This window comes from Branchiostoma belcheri, unplaced genomic scaffold, assembly GCF_001625305.1.
Source record: "Branchiostoma belcheri isolate BF01 breed outbred unplaced genomic scaffold, Haploidv18h27 scaffold80, whole genome shotgun sequence".
Taxonomy (NCBI): Eukaryota; Metazoa; Chordata; class Leptocardii; order Amphioxiformes; family Branchiostomatidae; genus Branchiostoma; species Branchiostoma belcheri.
In genome coordinates, this window is record NW_017804465.1 from 667,977 (window position 1) to 685,529 (window position 17,553).

At 40.9% G+C, this 17,553-nt stretch overlaps 2 protein-coding genes across 2 annotated transcripts in view; one reads left to right on the forward strand and one right to left on the reverse strand.

Annotated features, from left to right (window-relative positions):
- The window catches only part of LOC109486441, a gene marked incomplete at its 3' end in the record, with an annotated part of 1,933 nt that extends 649 nt beyond the window's left edge, over positions 1–1,284 (forward strand). Inside the window, exons 3-4 of the mRNA XM_019790272.1 lie at positions 207–418; positions 984–1,284. Of these exons, the coding sequence (XP_019645831.1) occupies positions 207–418; positions 984–1,284 (513 nt within the window). The remainder of the gene's footprint in view (positions 1–206; positions 419–983) is intronic.
- A 5,754-nt stretch (positions 1,285–7,038) lies between these two features.
- LOC109486502 (voltage-dependent calcium channel subunit alpha-2/delta-2-like) overlaps positions 7,039–17,553 on the reverse strand; it is a 73,377-nt gene continuing 62,862 nt past the window's right edge. The window contains 17 exon segments of the mRNA XM_019790338.1: positions 7,039–8,266; positions 8,829–8,908; positions 9,510–9,616; positions 10,550–10,742; positions 11,470–11,498; positions 11,663–11,689; positions 11,813–11,862; positions 12,656–12,746; positions 13,254–13,324; positions 14,169–14,240; positions 14,643–14,693; positions 14,969–15,001; positions 15,274–15,335; positions 15,494–15,586; positions 16,046–16,146; positions 16,450–16,512; positions 17,201–17,297. Of these exon segments, the coding sequence (XP_019645897.1) occupies positions 8,150–8,266; positions 8,829–8,908; positions 9,510–9,616; positions 10,550–10,742; positions 11,470–11,498; positions 11,663–11,689; positions 11,813–11,862; positions 12,656–12,746; positions 13,254–13,324; positions 14,169–14,240; positions 14,643–14,693; positions 14,969–15,001; positions 15,274–15,335; positions 15,494–15,586; positions 16,046–16,146; positions 16,450–16,512; positions 17,201–17,297 (1,337 nt within the window). The 3' untranslated portion in view covers positions 7,039–8,149.

Here is a 17,553-nt window from a genome sequence, read left to right on the forward strand (position 1 = left end):
CTATCCCCCTCTCTCTCCCTCCCCCTCTCTCTCTTGCCCTCTTCTCTTTCTTTCCCTCTCTCTCTCCCTCTGTCCCTCTCCTTTTTCTTTCTCTCTCTCTCTCCTCTCTCTCCTCTCTCTCACTTGTATGTTTTGACAAATAACCTTTTTGATTGATTGATTGATTGCTTGATGAATCAATTAATTGATTGACTGATTGATTGAAGGTCTTTGGACTGGGCAGCACCCTCGTCTGTCTGCTGATGTCGCTCTCCATCATCGTCGGAAACGTCGCCGTGCTGAGAAGGGTCGGCAGAACCGGGAGGCCCCGAGACCGTGCCCACTTCTCCATCGCGAACCTGGCGCGCTCAGACCTGCTGTCGGGCTGCGGCCTCCTGGCGTACACAGCTGCCGTGCTGACGCGCAGCTCACATCACAGGTTTCTTAATGTTTTTAATGTTAAAAGTTTATTGAAATTCGTGCCCGGAGGCTAATTGCAAATTACAAAACATAAAAGAACAATGAAATAGAGTATGAAATAACTAAAGTCTACATGATAAAGGTAGCTGTCTAGAACTATAGCTATGTCTAAAACTATGTCTGAAGGGTTTGACTTCTCTTCTGTAAACCATGGAAGACGTAATGTCCCACCTTTTCCAAAATTTGTGGGTTTTGGGAAGTTAAAAGAAGAATATTTTTTCTTGGTCTGTAAGTATAATATACAATATTTCTGTGAATGGGTACCTACAACTTCTGTTTGGGAAAGTCGTATTGAGGTCACCTTGTGGCGCCGAATGGCAGCCGCGCAGACCCTTGCGACAATTCCACAAAAAATTTGAAGCATATGTGTATCAGGTGTATTATTTGATTGTTGTAATTGTTGTGATTTGTATTGATTATTATGTGATACCCTGCATCAATTCAGCCGTATAAAGGCTGCGATTGCACGGGTAGTGTTTGGCCAATAAAAAACATTTATTTATTTATTTATTTATTTATCACAGGGTGATGCAGGGCCTCACGTTCCTAATGTTCAGCCAGGTCATGTCGGCATTAGGCCTCACCCTCATGTCCCTAAACAGCTATCTCGCGATCAAGTGCCCCATCTTCGTGTTCGTCCACGCCGAAGACCTGAACCGCTACACCGGGATACTTGTGGCGTCTTTGTGGCTTGTTCTGCCCGTGCTGTTCTCCCTGCCTGTCTCCATGGGCTGGAACTGCTTGGACGCACCGACCAAGAACTGCTTCGGCCTGTTCCACAGCGCGTTCGTCACAGCCGTGACAGCCACGGGCGCCCTGCTGGCGTGCGTCGTCTTCTTAACCAACCTGGCGACCTTCATAGCGATCAGAAACCGACCGAAGAGACCAACGCTTTCGGAAGACGAGAGAAGAGAATCGGAGGTTGGAATCGTCTAGTTGTGTACATGTATGTGTTACATGCCCTCCTTGTGTATGTGTGTGTGTGTTGTATGATCTCTCTCTCTCTCTCTCCCTCTCACTTTGTGTCGTATTGCTCTGTGTGTGAATGTGTTGTATGCTGTGTGTGTGTGTGTGTGTTTTGTATGCTGTATGTGTGTGTGTGTATGCGTGGTATACTATGTGTCTGTGTTGTATGCTCTGTGTGTGTGTGTTTTGTGTGTGTGTGTGTGTGTTTTGTATGCTCTGTGTGTTTGTGTGTTTTGTATGCTGTGTGTGTGTGTGTTGTATGCGGTGTGTGTGTGTGATGTACGCTCTGTGTGTGTGTTTTGTAAGTTGTATGTGTGTAATTTGCAACACTTGGCCCTCGGCAGGCGTCCGAATACCGGGCCAAGACTGTGATGATCCACGCAGGCGTGGCGTTCTTCTCCTGGATCGTGCCTCGCGCCCTGGTGGTCTCGTCCTGCCACTTTAACGTCGAAGACTGCCCGATGGCCGTGGAGCCAGGCGTCCTGGCCGTGCTCATGGTGTTCAACTCGGCAATCAACCCCATCGCCAGTCTCACTCGCACGCAGGGGATCTCGATAGATTTCTCAGGTACGATCTTTCTTACGCTAAAAAGCAGTTACTCAAGCAACTGGAGCAACAACTATTGATTGATATGCAAATAAGTGTCAATTGTCTCCACTTATTTGCATATCTATCAATAGTTCGTGCTTACAAACCTGCATTTCTCCTCTGTGTCACTGACGAAAGGTAGTGGATGCTACCTGAAACGTCTGACCGTTTCCTCAGTCTACTGAGGAAGACCAGAGTGACTGGTCTAAAGCTCTAGGTAAGAAAGATTTTTTTTGTGTTGGACCAAAAGTTTTAAGTGTTCAACTCGGCAATCAACCCCATCGCCAGCCTGACTCGCACGCAGGGGATCTCAATAGATTTCTCAGGTACTGTCTTTCTTCTTTCTTTTTTTTTTAGGCCATATTGATTTGATATTATGGATGACATCCTCTGAGAACCTAAAAAAATTGATATTGCATTGTAAATTAGCGATAATTCAGGTTTGTTTAAAGTGAAAACTTTTGCTCCAACACAATAAAGTTCTCTCACCTAGAGCTTTCGACCAGTCACACTGGTCAAGCCTCACTGGGTCAGTCTACCGAGGAAGACCAGAATGACTGGTGGAAAGCTCTAGGTGAGAGAATTTTATTGTGTTGGATCAAAAATTCAACTTTAAACATGTAACTACCAACACAGATGAACTTTCAGGCTAATTCAGATTTTCTGAGTCTGACAATGCTAATTAAGTTTCATATGTCTAAGCCTAGGCATCCGCCGGGTGCTCGCTACCTTGATGCCAAGAGGCCGAGTCCATCCACAGCAAGATGAGGCGCCTGTAGATGATGTTAGAGCGAATCTGGACAGCGGTGCCGCAAGTGGAAGTGAACAGAAGATGTCGGGTGGACAGACCGCCACAGGACACACGGCATGGCAAGAGCAGCAGGAGTCAGACCTCAGAAAAAGAAACTAGCCAGGCGAACGTTCTACCGTAAAGGCCCTTCCCGCACTTACTGTACCAAGGACTCTGCATATACAACCATGAAAGTAGTGCAAGCGTAACACGGGAATGAAAAAAGAAACCTACAGTGGGGATGGCGGGAGGACGAAAAATGTCCAAACTATGCATGATGTACAAGCTGATGACTAATAAGTCCATGCATCTTCGTGAGGTCGTGTCATGGCATAAACAGAATTCGGCTGAGTACCCAGGTTCCAATCCTATGATGTCACCGATCTTGTGGCCTTGGGAAATGAACTTTACACGACTTTCCTCACTTCACTCAGGTGTAGAATGGGTACTTGGCTTCGGTTAGGACGTCCCTCGGACAGGACGTTAAATGAAAGTCCCGTGTTTGGAGAGGGCACGTTAAAGAACCCACCACACCTTTCGAAAAAGAGTAGGGGTCCTTCCCGATGTCAGTGGTTCAAACCTTACATTTCAGCGCTGAGTTGTTTGCTCTTGTCGATCACAGATTGCTTAACTTAAATCTTACGGCCTTCAGTCAGATGTTCTGGCTTGGTCTAAAATCTAGCCAGACTGCAATAGACCGGTTATCTACAAACACACACAAACAAACACACACACACACACTCTCTCACACACATACACACACACTCATACACATACACTCATACACACTCACTCTCACACACACATACATACACATACACTCACGCACACACACTCTCTCTCGCACACACACACACACACAAGCACACACAAGCACATACACACACACACACACACCACAACAACCACACACACATGCACACACAGACATACACACATGCACACACACACACACACACATAGCATACACACACACACACACACACCCACGCACCCACGCACACACACACAAACATACACACTCACATCACACACACATGCACACACATACACACAAGCACACACACGCACGCACACACAAACACACACTCACACACATACATACACACAAGCACACACACACACATGCACACACACACACACACACACACACACACATGCACACACACACACAAACAAGGGAAGAAGCGATACGGGTGAGGAGAGAGAAAAATATCCAAATTTCTATCAGCTCTTTTATTGAAAAACCATAAATTGAAATCCAATAACTGTTATCCAATTAAAACCCTACCCAAACCTGCACATCAGTTTAAACAGTTACCCACAGTAGTCATAAAACACCCACTCTTCAAAACGTATCAGTATTAATGTCCCAACTTCTTCTCTATGGTACTTATTTACACACGAAGAAGTACGTTAGTTTTGGCCACACCAATTTGATTTGATGGTTCTTAGATTTTTCCTTAAAAATATATTATAGCCCCAAATGCCACGATAGGAGTCATTAAGTCAACACAAAAGGCTGGGTTGATATTCAAACAATGAATTTTGAACTTTTAATCAAACCACTGCAATGATAGATGGAAAAATAGTAGGACAAATTTAAACAAATTGACTTTCCTCAACTGATGGGAGCAAAATATGAGCATTTTTGAGTTGATTCCGAACCAGGATCTTCTTTTTTTTTTCAAATGAGAACAAAGCGAAGAGGCGAATCCGAGAACCAACAAATTAAATTGGTGTGGCCTTAAATACTCTAAAAAGACACTTTAGGCATTTCCAGTTCTATTGTCTGGTTTTCAGCCTTGTGAGCTTTTCTTTTACTACCTAAAAATAATCATAACGTGTCCAATCAACACAATTGTTTTTAAGGTAAACATTTGCAAAGCAAATGCATAATGTTTACCTTCACATGGGAATGGTCTGGCGCAAACAATTATTGTTCCGTTTATTCTTCATACAAATACATGGTGGCCAGCCCTGTCCTGCCACTTGCTACATAATGTCATCCGATACCGCAGTGTGTCTGCTGCCGCACCAGTTACCATGGTGACAGTCGCCTGGTCAAGGTTATTGACCTTACTCGTTTGGAACGGAAGAAGAAGAGACTGAGTAAAAAATAATGCTTTCCTTCTGTGAAGGTAAACGTATGCTACCGCACCAGTTACCATGGTGACAGCCGTCTGGTCAAGGTTATTGACCTTACTTGTTTATAACGGAAGAAGAAGAAACTGTGAAAAGAATAACAATGTTTTCCTTCTGTGAACTTCACACTGTAACAGTGATATTAACACACTGTTGTGACGGCTAATACACACTAAACTAGCTTGGATGCCAGCCTGGTCTGCGCTACTACGATTTTTGCCTGATTTCGGAAAAAAAAAGAAATTTTATTGCCCTCTGACACTTGTTAAAATGTCGAAAATGGGCAAAGATGTCTGTTGCGTAACATGGTTGGCAGATAAATATGAAGAGGGGAGACAAGACAAGGCTCTGATTTATTGTTTTGTCTTATACGTTGATGCAGTGATGTATTTAATTTCTTTTATATGTGATGTTCTAACTGAATCAAAACCATTTGTGCGATGATTGAAAACTGTAATTTATCTCTATTTCAGTGACAGTGTCAATGGATGTTGTAATAGCTGACAGTAAACATAGCACAATATTGGTATCATTTCTTGTTGAGCAAAATTTATGATGTCAAAATTTGTCATATATCTTGTTTTTTTTGGCCCTCCTTGTTTTTTTCGCCCGCTCGCATTAGATTTGGAGTCTACGGAGGATGTCATCCATAAAATTAAAACACCGGCATCCAGCCTGACAGGATACAGTTAATGAGGGAAGTCTTGAGTGATACAGCTGTGCTTGTAAGGCCCTTATGGCTGTTTGTAAGGAGTCAGACGTAAACACGTGTGGCGTGTGCGAGTGTCAAGGTCAAGCACAGTACAGAGGGTTAAGGTCGGTTCTATCGAATCCAAAATTGGCAGAAAAAACTGGTAAACAGCTTAATCTTTGTTTTTTGAACACGTTTCATTAAACAGTAGTTGATTGTAGGAGGATTAATATGTTGTCTAACCCTAGCAAATATTGTAAACTCAACACTTAAAAGATAAAAAGTATTCCAGTTCGTAAACCACTGCACGAAAAGTTGGATTTACCAATGGTAATAAATGCCAGTTAAGTCTGGCATTGTTTTCTTTGTAAGGCCACAGCAAGTAATTTTTATGGCTGACATGAGCGCGCGCATTAATTTTAGCCTGATTTTGGGGGAAAAAAACAAGCTGAAAACATGCCGAAAATTGGCAAAGATGTCTGGATGGCAGATAACTATGAAGAGAGGAGACAAGAAAAGGCTCTGATTTAATGTTTTGTTTCTTACTTTGACGCAGTGATATGTGATGCTGGCTGTGTATATGTGATGTTTCCACTGAATCAAAGCCATTTGCACAATGATTGAGTCAAAATTCGAAAATGTAAAAATGTAGGAACCTTGTTTTTTTTCGGTCCGCCTTGTTTTTTTTTCCGCCTGCTCGCATTAGATTTGGAGTCTGCGGAGGATGTCATCCATAAAATTTACTTGCTGTGGCCTAAACAGAACTGGACTTTACAATGGTAGGAATAAAAGTAAAGTCCAGTCATCTCAAGGGTAGTAAATGAAATTAGCGGACCTGAATTTTGTACAGTTTACAAAGTAAAAATTGCCTGACTTTTCTGGCATTTACTAACATTGGTAGATCCAACGTTGCAGGAACTAAACAAGGGGATTTAAAAACGCACATTCCCCGAGTTGTAGTGGAGAGATCAACACAAAAATAAATATACCGAAAACATTTCAAGATTAACAGTTATCCCCTTCTCCCCTCAGCTTTACATAGCCATGTGCAGTACAAGTGGTACCATATAAAATGTAACTTGTCTCTTGTTAGAAGTATCAACACAAAATTGCAACAGTAGCTTGACCCGATTCTACTGTTCAGTATATGTGGCATTCTCAGATATGTGATATGATGCTTATAATTCTGATATGTTTATCAAGTTGATATGATATTTGAGTATATCTAATAACTGTACCGGTACTTTGCCCTTAATTTTCTGTGTGCATCATTTTGAGATTTCTAGAAGACCAAGTGATATTATATTTCATAAACCTATCTAGCTTATCTTTTATCAATTGCAGAACATTTTACTTAGAGACTGTTAATTCTTTAAACATGATAATTTCTGAGTATGGATTGTTATCATTCTTCCTTGTCCCACCACAAATCTTAGCAATATATGAACTCTTTCAAACAAAACTCCAGCACCAAAAAAAAATATATATCACAGACCAACTCACCTGTACCCTCTCTCTACCAGTAGCTAAACCTCTAACCCTACATCTAACCCTACAAAGATTTTAGTAAAAGCACTTGGTCTTATTATTCTTAGAGTAAAAAATTCCAAGTGTACTCTGCAGCATAGTTATAGATTTAAATACTTTTAAAGATTTTTAAACGCCACCAATTTGGAGTCTGCAAACTGAAAATTGTACAACTTTTTGTACAACCTTTTTTTTTTAAAGGTAGTCCCATATACATGTACCACTAGAAAAGAGTTTAAATGGCACAATTAGTTGACTTGTATTGTACAGTGGTAAGTCTAACACCATGGGCAGTTCAAGAGAAATAAGATAGGGGGCAGCACTGCAAGGGAAGTTTCCATTTTGCCCTTTTATGCTGCTTTAATATTTTGGAGCAGCCCAAGCCGGTTTGAGATCAAAATCAGTTTTAAAAGCCTTATTGTTGTTACTGCATCCATTGGCAAGGCTTTCACGAAATGTACATTGAAATTGAGGGAAATCCTAAGGAGGGATATGTATATATATATAATACCTGTTAATCACTATGGGCTATTCCATTCCAAAATATTTTAAGGGGTGAAGGAGAAAATTGTTACAACAAACTTCATAATTCAACCACTCCTATGTCTAGCAGGATTGTTTTGAAATTATATGTTTCCTCCATTTCGAAGAAATTTGTAAGTGCATTAGAAATGTGGGGTCGTGTGGCGTAGCGGTAGGGTATTCGACTCGGAACTAATATAAGAGATCCCGGGTTCGAATCCCACCTTGTCACCGATCTTGTGCCATTGGGAAAGGCACATAACACGACTTTCCTCACTTCACTCAGGTGAAAATGAGTATGCCAGAAGGATCATTATCATGATCGTGGGCATCAAAAAGAAAACCAAAACCAAAAAATTCCCAGTGTTTGAAATGGAATACCCCACAGATGTTTTCTGGTGGCACAGTGACATCTAGCAGGTTTCACAGGAACTGCAGGAAGACAGGCAGGCCGGTTGAGACTACAAGCTGGTTGTTTGTAATCTGTGGTTGACCAGTTGTAGTGTCAGCACCACTGCCAGTAGGCTGGCACTGGTGTAGAGGACTGTAGAACCTGACATACACTGTGTAGTGTCCTCCTGTAAGAAAGAGGGATAAGGAAAAAAGGGGTAAAACACTAGAAAGGTAACATTTGCAAAGCACATGAATGAATGAATTATTATAGATGAATGAATGAACGGATGAATGGCTTATCTAATAAAATACATCACAGCCAAGTATGGCTGAATTGCATATTTCACGAGTGCTTCAAACACAACCTCAGAGGTCTTCACACATTACTGTATTAAAACCTTTGACACTATAAAATCAACTTCATACATATATTAGTTGTCCTGTTACTATAGTAAGCTAAAGCTCTGGTTACATGACGTATATCATGACTGTCACAATAAGATGAGATAGACAATAGACGATATGCACACACATAATGTTTACCTTCACATGGTCTATCCTAAGAAACAACTGCTCTGTTTATTCTCACTTATCCTACATGATGTAAACCAGAAACAGTTACGGTCACTGTGGTGACAGTGGTAGGTAAACATAATGAGGCATTTAGGTGCAGAAAGTTGCACTACAACAACAGCTATAAGACCAGCACCATGGACTGGACACCAGGCTACAGTGAGTTGGACTTACCTGCTGATGCTGCTTGTGACACGACCTATTGGGTCGTCTCCTGAAGCGAGGCTGATAGGCACAGAGGTCAGGACCCACATGTGGGGAGGGGGGTCAAGGTCATAACCTTCAGAAGGTGAAACCATTTCAACAGGAAATCAAAGATCTCAAGCTACTTTCCAGGACAAAAATGCAGACACTCCTCTTAACAACTGGTTGAGAATAAAGAACTTTGCTATCATGAAGCTTCATCTTTGTTGGTAGCTACATGTTTAAAGTTAAAACTTAAGTGTAGTCTTAATAAATCTATTTCCTGAGAGGGGTATTTACATCAGGGCCCATCACCCTTTACTCAACTGTGACGGGGGCCGACATCGTCTACCAGATACCTTTGACCCAGTGTTGACGTCACACTTCAAAGAAGCCGCGTGACAAGCCTCACTGGGTCAGTCTACTGAGGAAGACCAGAGTGACTGGTCGAAAACTTCTTTATGTTGGATCAAAAGCTGTAACTATATTTGATGGTTAATGTTCAATTTGATGGTTAATGTTTGGTTTTCGCCTACATGTACATGTAGGTATTCAACTAAAATTTACACTGTCTATGAACACATCCACAATTCAAAAGTCCTTCGTTCAATAAGGTACATGTAAGACTACATGGTGAAAACAAGAACCAAACAAGACTGAAAAAAAGGATATCAAAGCTCTGGCTCTGAGCCAGTTTGGTGTTGTTGCACGTCCCACAGTTTTCGTCGGCAATCACAAACAACAGATTTGTGTTGGCAAGACGCGCGGCGGCAAACTCTCTGTGGAGGGAAAACAGAGACATGGAGTCAGAAGAGAACTCTGATTTATCTATTTATTTTTGTTTTATTTATACAGGGTAGAGACCTCAGTGCTATTTAAAAACAGTGCTTTTCAGGAATGCCCTGTACGTGACAACAAGTTATACAGTCACATGAAAACAATGAAACCAACACATTAAACAATAAATAAAGTTACAAAACAACCAAGCGTCAAAACAGAATCGTTAACTGTAAATCAGTGCCATTAAGCCAGGCCAAGGTCAGGCTGATGAGAATAATAAGAGAGGCCTTATTGTATCATGAACCCTGAGAGCAAAAGTTAAAATTCACAGAGTAATCTCAAATCTTACTGTATCAAAATACTACTGGTATTGCATCCAGAATTTTGTCTATCTACTAGTAGGTCTAGACGTGTTACAAATTGTTAGGATCAGGTACGGTTCTATATAGTCTTCAGGTATGCAAGAAAGTAGATTTGCTCTGATTCTGGATTCACATGAACTGTCACAATTACTGAAAACACACATACAATTCTTATGTCATAGAACATTCAAGCTGTGACAGAACCAAACAGTATCAAATATGGTACAGAATCATGTTATGTTACTTTGTTATAGCCTCCACCAGGGCTTTCTACAGGAATATACGGATCGTAGAATTCGACAAAAAAGAGAATCAAATGGGCCAAGGGAGTCCGGTCACGGGGAGGTAGTTTCGTTCCCTCCGATGCGCGGCCAGTCAAACCCCAAGGTGGTCAAACTCCCCTGGCAAATATTCTCCTATATATAACCAGCGTAGTTAGTCTGGTAGAGACTAACTTTGTTAAACACCACAGCAAATTATACAGGGTAAGGAATGAATACCTGGTACTTATTTTTAGGCATAATCAAATAGAAATGGTACCATGTAACTATAGTGTAAACCTAGTTTTACCGTGTGCAGTTACAGTTGGGGACGTCCCTCTTCACCCCCCGGTCTGACGCCCACGGCCTGAAGCCCTCGTTTGTAGCGAAGTCGCCGAAGAAGCGATACTGAGTCTGTTTCGCCACACAATGATGTCGCAATTCATCTGGGTCCTCTATGTAAATGGTGTCCGGTGTGGGAGTGGGGGGGTTCTGAGCTCCAACTGGAAGAGTGGAAGAAAAAGGATAAAAACAATAAACTCAGAGGACTGGCTGCACAAATTGAGTATAGGAACTGGAAGGTTCTAGACAATATCTTTTGACCAAAGAGGCTACCAAAGAACTAGTAGAAGATGTATTATTAAAAAAAAACAATTACTTTTTGATTGTATACAATTTACTACAAGTCTACCTGGATTTTCATGATGGATTGAAAATCTAATAGGACAAAACATGTTGGACAATATCTCAGAAATGCTAGTTATTATATATCAACACTAGCAAATCAACTTTAATGTTTGTAAGGTAGAATTGTTTGTCAAAAAGCAGTTACTCAAGCAACTGGATATGATTTTGAAAACGTCAGACTTTTTTCAGCTAGTATCCACTAGCTTTCGTCAGTGACTGAGAGACCAGAGGGGAAATGCAGGTTTATAAGCATAAACTATTGATTGATATGCAAATAAAGTGAAGACAAATTGTCGAAAAAGGAACAAAAGTCAGACAAGTCAAGACAAGATAATGGAAATTAGTCAGAAAGCTCCTGATATACAGAACAGGAGCTTAAGTGTTGTCTGTCCTCGGGGCTGGGAGTGCCAAATTCCAAGTGCCGGACAGATCCACCCAGTTGCTTGAGTAACTGCTTTTTGGCGTATCGTATTACCTGGATGTCTAACCTTCATCGACGTAGAATTGTGTGTCATTTGAAAATTGATACCAGCAAAAACTTACCAACACTAAACCAAGCTGACATCAGGGACCTACAGAAAACAGAGAAATGAAGAAAATGAGGAATTGTAAAAATAAAGGAAAATGTAATAGAGAAACACACATACGTCTTAGAATAAAGGTTTAGTAGTAGCATCTATTATGAAATGATCAACTTTTTGTGTAACACTATAATGCATGATGGAATTCTACTCACCCGTACACATAGTACCTCAAGTAAGCCCTGTGAAAATAAAATCTGTTAGATTTTCAGTAAGATAATTCTGTAAATCTTCAAATATTTGCACTGAAGCTAGGTGTTACTGCTAAATCATTTATAGAGGCTCTTATGCTTCAAACAACTTACCAGGCTACAGACGTGGTCCACCAGCCTAACCTTAGCAGCTCTGCGATTGGCTACAACAGATCATAGAAAGCATGTCAGGAAGTTAGGCCAAAGTCCGGGAAAAGATTATCTCCTTTCTTGCCTTCAATTTTCTGTCACATTGATGTCTGTTGGTCTTATGCAAGCCAGTGGCAAAATGCTTAAACAGAATCATTGGGAAATTGAATTCAATAATGAATAAAACAGCCAATTCACAAAAAATGTAACTACATGTAATTCACGAAGGTATTTAGGTGCTCAGATTAGGTACTTTATTTCCTCCATTAGCTTAAGCATGCAAGTACAAACAGACAAGTATGTAACTAGTCTTCCTGGAGCATGAAAGTTCATCTGAGTTGGTAAATTACATTATGAAAAACTTAAACTGTTCTCCAACTCAAAATTTGACTCACCAGGAAATTTTCGACTGAATCACTCAGTCTTCCTCAGCTATCTGACCCAAATGCTGTGGACACGTGGGTCAGAATCTTGGATACCGAACAGGATTACTTCAAGAGAGGCATAAAAGAGGCCACATACATCAGGGCACTTCAACCATCGCTCAACCGGGACGGGGGGCGATATCGACTTCAGACAACCTTTGACCCTTTGCTGACGTCACACGTGGGAAAAATCACGTGTCCACAGCATTTGGGTCAGATAGCTGAGGAAGACTGAGTGATTCAGTCGAAAATTTCCTGGTGAGTCAAATTTTGAGTTGGAGAACAGTTTAAGTTTTTCATAGTCTTCCTGCAGTTTGTCATACATTGACAGAAGATTGACAATTTTTTTTATTCATTTACTTTAATAGATAAAAATACTGACCACAAACATCCTTGGAGCTGCACTGTCCCCCTGGTTGAGTAGAGCACAGGCGGTGTCGTCTATGGGGTGGGCAAAGTCATACGACTCCACCCTAGCAAAATACAAACAAAAGGTTACATCGTAATACATGTATCAGTACAAGTCTACAGAACAACACCCTACAGGACACACTAGCCTGGTATCTCCGTTTGTTTTACATACTGGTATTACCATGCAGAAAATTGCTTTTAATTAAAGCCTGGATAGTACTAGTAATAGTACTAGTAGTAGTAGTTATTGTAGTAGTAGTAGAAGTAGTAGTAGCAGTAGCAGTAGTAGTAGTGGTAGTAAATTGTACTTATTCATTCTAACTAGTAGTTATGTAGTAGTAGTAGTAGAAGTAAGTAGTAGTAGTGATAGTAGTAGTAGTAGTAGCAGTAGTAGTAGCATACATTTCTTGTTGTGTGAGTTTAGTGAGAAATATATGACTGTACAACATTTGGGTCTGCTAGGGATTTGCACCAAGAATTTAATATACGTTGATGAAATGTTACCTTTAGCTGTTGCATATTTTACTTTGCTGTTTTGACATATAATATAATATATTAGACATATTTACCTTTCGTAGACCTCATGTTGTAGAAGTGACATCATCAGAGATCCGTCCATTTCTCCCAAGAATTTCCCTGTCTGTTGAAAAAGAAAAAAATCCTGAAGACATGGAATTTTTTCACACTAATCCTTAGAAAATACTTTTCAGCCTCCCATTTGGAAGAAGGTTTTGTAGAAAATGCTTCCAACTTACATGTATACAAGTGTGACACAAGAACTGGGAAGGGTAGCCTCTACCAGGCTTTAGTAGCTCTGAAGCCTGGTAGAGGCTACTCTGGTAGAGAGATGAAGGGGAGATCTTTGTAGCAGACTTTTCTAACAAGAGAATCCAAGTCTTCACCCTGCAGGGGACATTTGTCCGACAATTTCCAACAGTCATGTCAGGTGAACAGGAGATGAGGCCAACAGATGTTGCCGTAGACGGGGAAGGGAACATGTGGATGGTGGGGTGGACAGACTTGGTGTATTCTGTATCGCCCAAGGTACCGACTGTGGGTCGGATCGCCCCAAGGACGAAGGCCGGAGGGAGATGCGATCCGCGGGAGGGCTGGGACCGAGGGTGATACAGAATACACTGTGTTGTATTTTATTTACATTATGTATGTCATACCCACACGAGAAAACAGACACAAACTTTGATGAATCCAAACAAAAAGTGTAACGGCAGCATCAGTCCCAACATCCGAATTCGGAGTTCAAAGTTTTGAAAGTGGCGCACTCAGTGCGTGCAAAAAGTGTTCGAATTATTCTATGGAACATTTGGAAGCCCGGGCCGTACGCGTTAAGAACCCCCGGGCCGTACTGCTAGTTATCACACAGGCCAGAACACCCATATGGAACGTAATCGTGGCCCATGTGTGACATAAAGCACAGTACGTTTATGAACCACTAATGAGACAACAGTTGTAGTGTACAGACATACCGAATCCTGGCTGTCGTCTCTGGTGGTGGCCACAATAAAACCTCCGTCGTCCAACAAGAAGCACTGTGCATCCTGTAAACAGTGGGAAAACATCTTCAAACACCTGAACTGGACAGGTATACATACAACTTACCTCACACACTTTGTTGTAGTGTTGCACATTCTAAGTGATCTTGATGTACAGTGCCAACGTGAAATCATGCTACTGCAAATACAGGTTTCCATTGTATGACTACCGTATTATAGACTTATTTTAGCTGTGAACTTGAAACACTTGAAAAACCTCCCTTCCCCTCCTACTACAAAATTAACTCATTGCAAAATTGAGTTCAGTAACATGAACAAAGTCCTAGTCGGCAGACAGACCTTCATAAGTATAACACAACAGTCTTTGTTAGCTTATAGGTATTCATTTGGCTGCAATGTTATTCTAGTTTATTTATGAAATCAATCTACAGAACCAAAAACACTTACCGAATCCACACAGGTCATACAGGAGGTGGGGGTGGGCACTCGGCACCCCCTCTGCAAGTTAACAAGAAAGACCAAACAACCTGTTACCCCATTCAATTCTAGTTATGGTATCCACATTGTTCTATGATAATGGCCTACTGCAAATGTGACTAAGCTGTAAGGCACCAGATGCTCATATTCAGCATTCTTGTATGATTTTCTGGGGACAAGACACTGGCAACAAAAGTTGAGGTGCAAGAGCAAAGATATAAAGACAAAGAGAAGTCGTGGTATATAGAGCATATATAGAGTATATGGAGTAGTGGTATATAGAGTAGAATACGTACAGAGCGAGAATTGCTTCTATCACCACACCCACACTGGAAAAATATACATTGAAGGAACTGTTACTCGATCTGAAAAAAATCTTGTTGTTCCTGAAAACTACATGTTTTGCATCTTCTACAATTACATTGCAATACCCACACTGAAAGAAACTTGTTGTCCATGAAAACCAACCATGATGTTTTGCATTTCTAATTACATTACAATACCCAGTTAACAGAAAGTTCAACCTTTCCCCTATAGCACGGTAATAAAGGATATTATGTCATGAAAATTGAAATTTACAAGAAAAGACGAATTTACTAACATTTTCTGTGATATCCCTCATCTTGTCAAAGAGTTTGTCAGCATCAATGTTCACTCCTGCAACTGTAGAGAATGAAATAGAATATTAGACATGAGATGTAAAACTACAAAGTGTATTTTTATTTTAAATATGTCATTGTTGTAAAACACACAATTCAGCCTGTGGCTGCCATGTGTTTTTGACGAATAAACCTTTCATTCATTCCTATTATAAAAATTACCTGCAGGCAGAACATCCTGTCCTTGTATAGGCACTTTGACGGCTTTAGCTCCAACAACATTTATAGTATCAGGTGGGGACTTGTCTGCATTATCTGCAAAAACAGGAATAATGTTAGGAACAAACAACCTAAAACTATCAAACAGAGCATTTTTCAAATCTATGTTATGTAATTTTATCAAGTGAAAACATTTTTTTGTCTTTTCCATCTAACTTAGAATGTAATGCTTTAGATAAGGCATACTACAATGCTTTTTCGACAGCTTATAAATGCAATGTGACTTTGCAAAGGCACTATGACTTTGTTTTCATAGTCAAGCATAACTGGTCACCCAAATTCTTCTTGATAAGTGTGTTGGGTTCTTCAGACTAATCCCTAAAAAGCCTACATACAAACTTACACAGGGCTGCCGTCTTCATGTCATCCATCTTCCAAAACTACTATTATTTTGCCTTTACACCAAGCTTGAAGTGGGGATCAAACCCCTAACCCTAGAACCCATAAATACATAAATACTTAATGCACATAATAATGTTTTGAGAAGAAACTGACCGTCATCTCGTGGTGTGTGGAACATGTAAACGTCTTTGTTGCCGAGGGAACGGGTGAAGTACGTGGCAGAGAAGCTGTCATCATGGTGGAAGGGGGTCGCACTAGAAGAGAAGACAACAATCATTGCGGAGCATAGGGGTGGTGCCAATCTCCATTTCGGTAGCCCTTGAGCCACACAGTTGTGAAAGCACTACAGCAGGGGGCTAGCATGCTGGTAGTGTTGTGTGTTAGCAGCTACCATATATACAGACTATGTAAGACGGATGATAAAAAATATCAATAATATACAGTAGCAATGAAATATACAAAATAAGACAGCACTGTAATTCACAGAATTTAGTTGTCACTGAAGAAACTGAGTCTATAGCTATATTACGTTGTCCATAAAATGAAAATATCCTTACCCATCAGGAAACACCCTGGTCAGGCCGGACGCACCACTGATGAACATGGAGTTGATGCCTTGGCTGTACAGAAAAAAAAAAGGCTGATCATTCACGAGAACTTAATATCATATATATAACTGCAATGATTATTGTACATAACAGAAAAGAAAGAAACAGAGAAAGACTAGCCTGGCTACATCATGTGGCGCAGCCCTTCCACTGATCAGGCCCCTACAAGCTTGATGGCCAACAAGATTATGTAACATACATGTAGGTTAGGAGGCCCCAGGCACTGACAGTGAGAGGCTGTGTAACACAGGATACGTTTCAGGCCATGTTAGAGGTGTATGGCCATAAACTCTCAGGAAAGAGGCCCAATCAGCCTCAGACAGTGAGAGATTTTTTATTTATTTTTTATTTACTTCAGAATTCACCTCAAAACAAGGCTTGTGAGAGCCACTTAGTTACATGTTTTGGGTTACAGTGATGACTGCGTGGTCAGATATTTGCGTGGTCAGATAATTAGCGGTGAAGACTGTGAAATACTAGCCTCCGTAGCAGGCTTATAGAACTGGGGATTTGGTGGTCTTTGGCTGTTTTCTGATTAGCCCAGTTAAAAAAAAGGGGGTAATTCAATCAGGCCGTTTATGTTGTCTATATGCAATCAGAAAATAGCACATAAAAGCTCCCAAAGACCCTGAAGACCCCCAAAACCCCGTTTTTGGCATGCTATGGAGGCTAGTGAAATACACTGTACAGAAAGACTGACCTGCGAAACTGTGAAGTGAGGCTCTGCCAGTGGTTAGTCACATGGCTGCGGGTGACGACAGCGTCCAGCATCACATGCTGAATCATCTTCTCATCACCTGCACACAGCAACACAAGAGTCAGAAATATATGCTATAAAATGGTTGGGACCGAGGGTGATGCGGAATACACCGTGTTGTATTTTATTCATGTCATACCCACCCAAGAAAGCACCTTTCAATGAGAAATGAGCGAAAACTTTGGTGTCCCTAAACCAAAAAATGCAACAACAGCAATTCCAACGTCAGAATCCTGTACTCGAAATTTTGAAAGCGGTGCACGAGGTTAGGACAAAACGTGTTTGAATTATTCTAT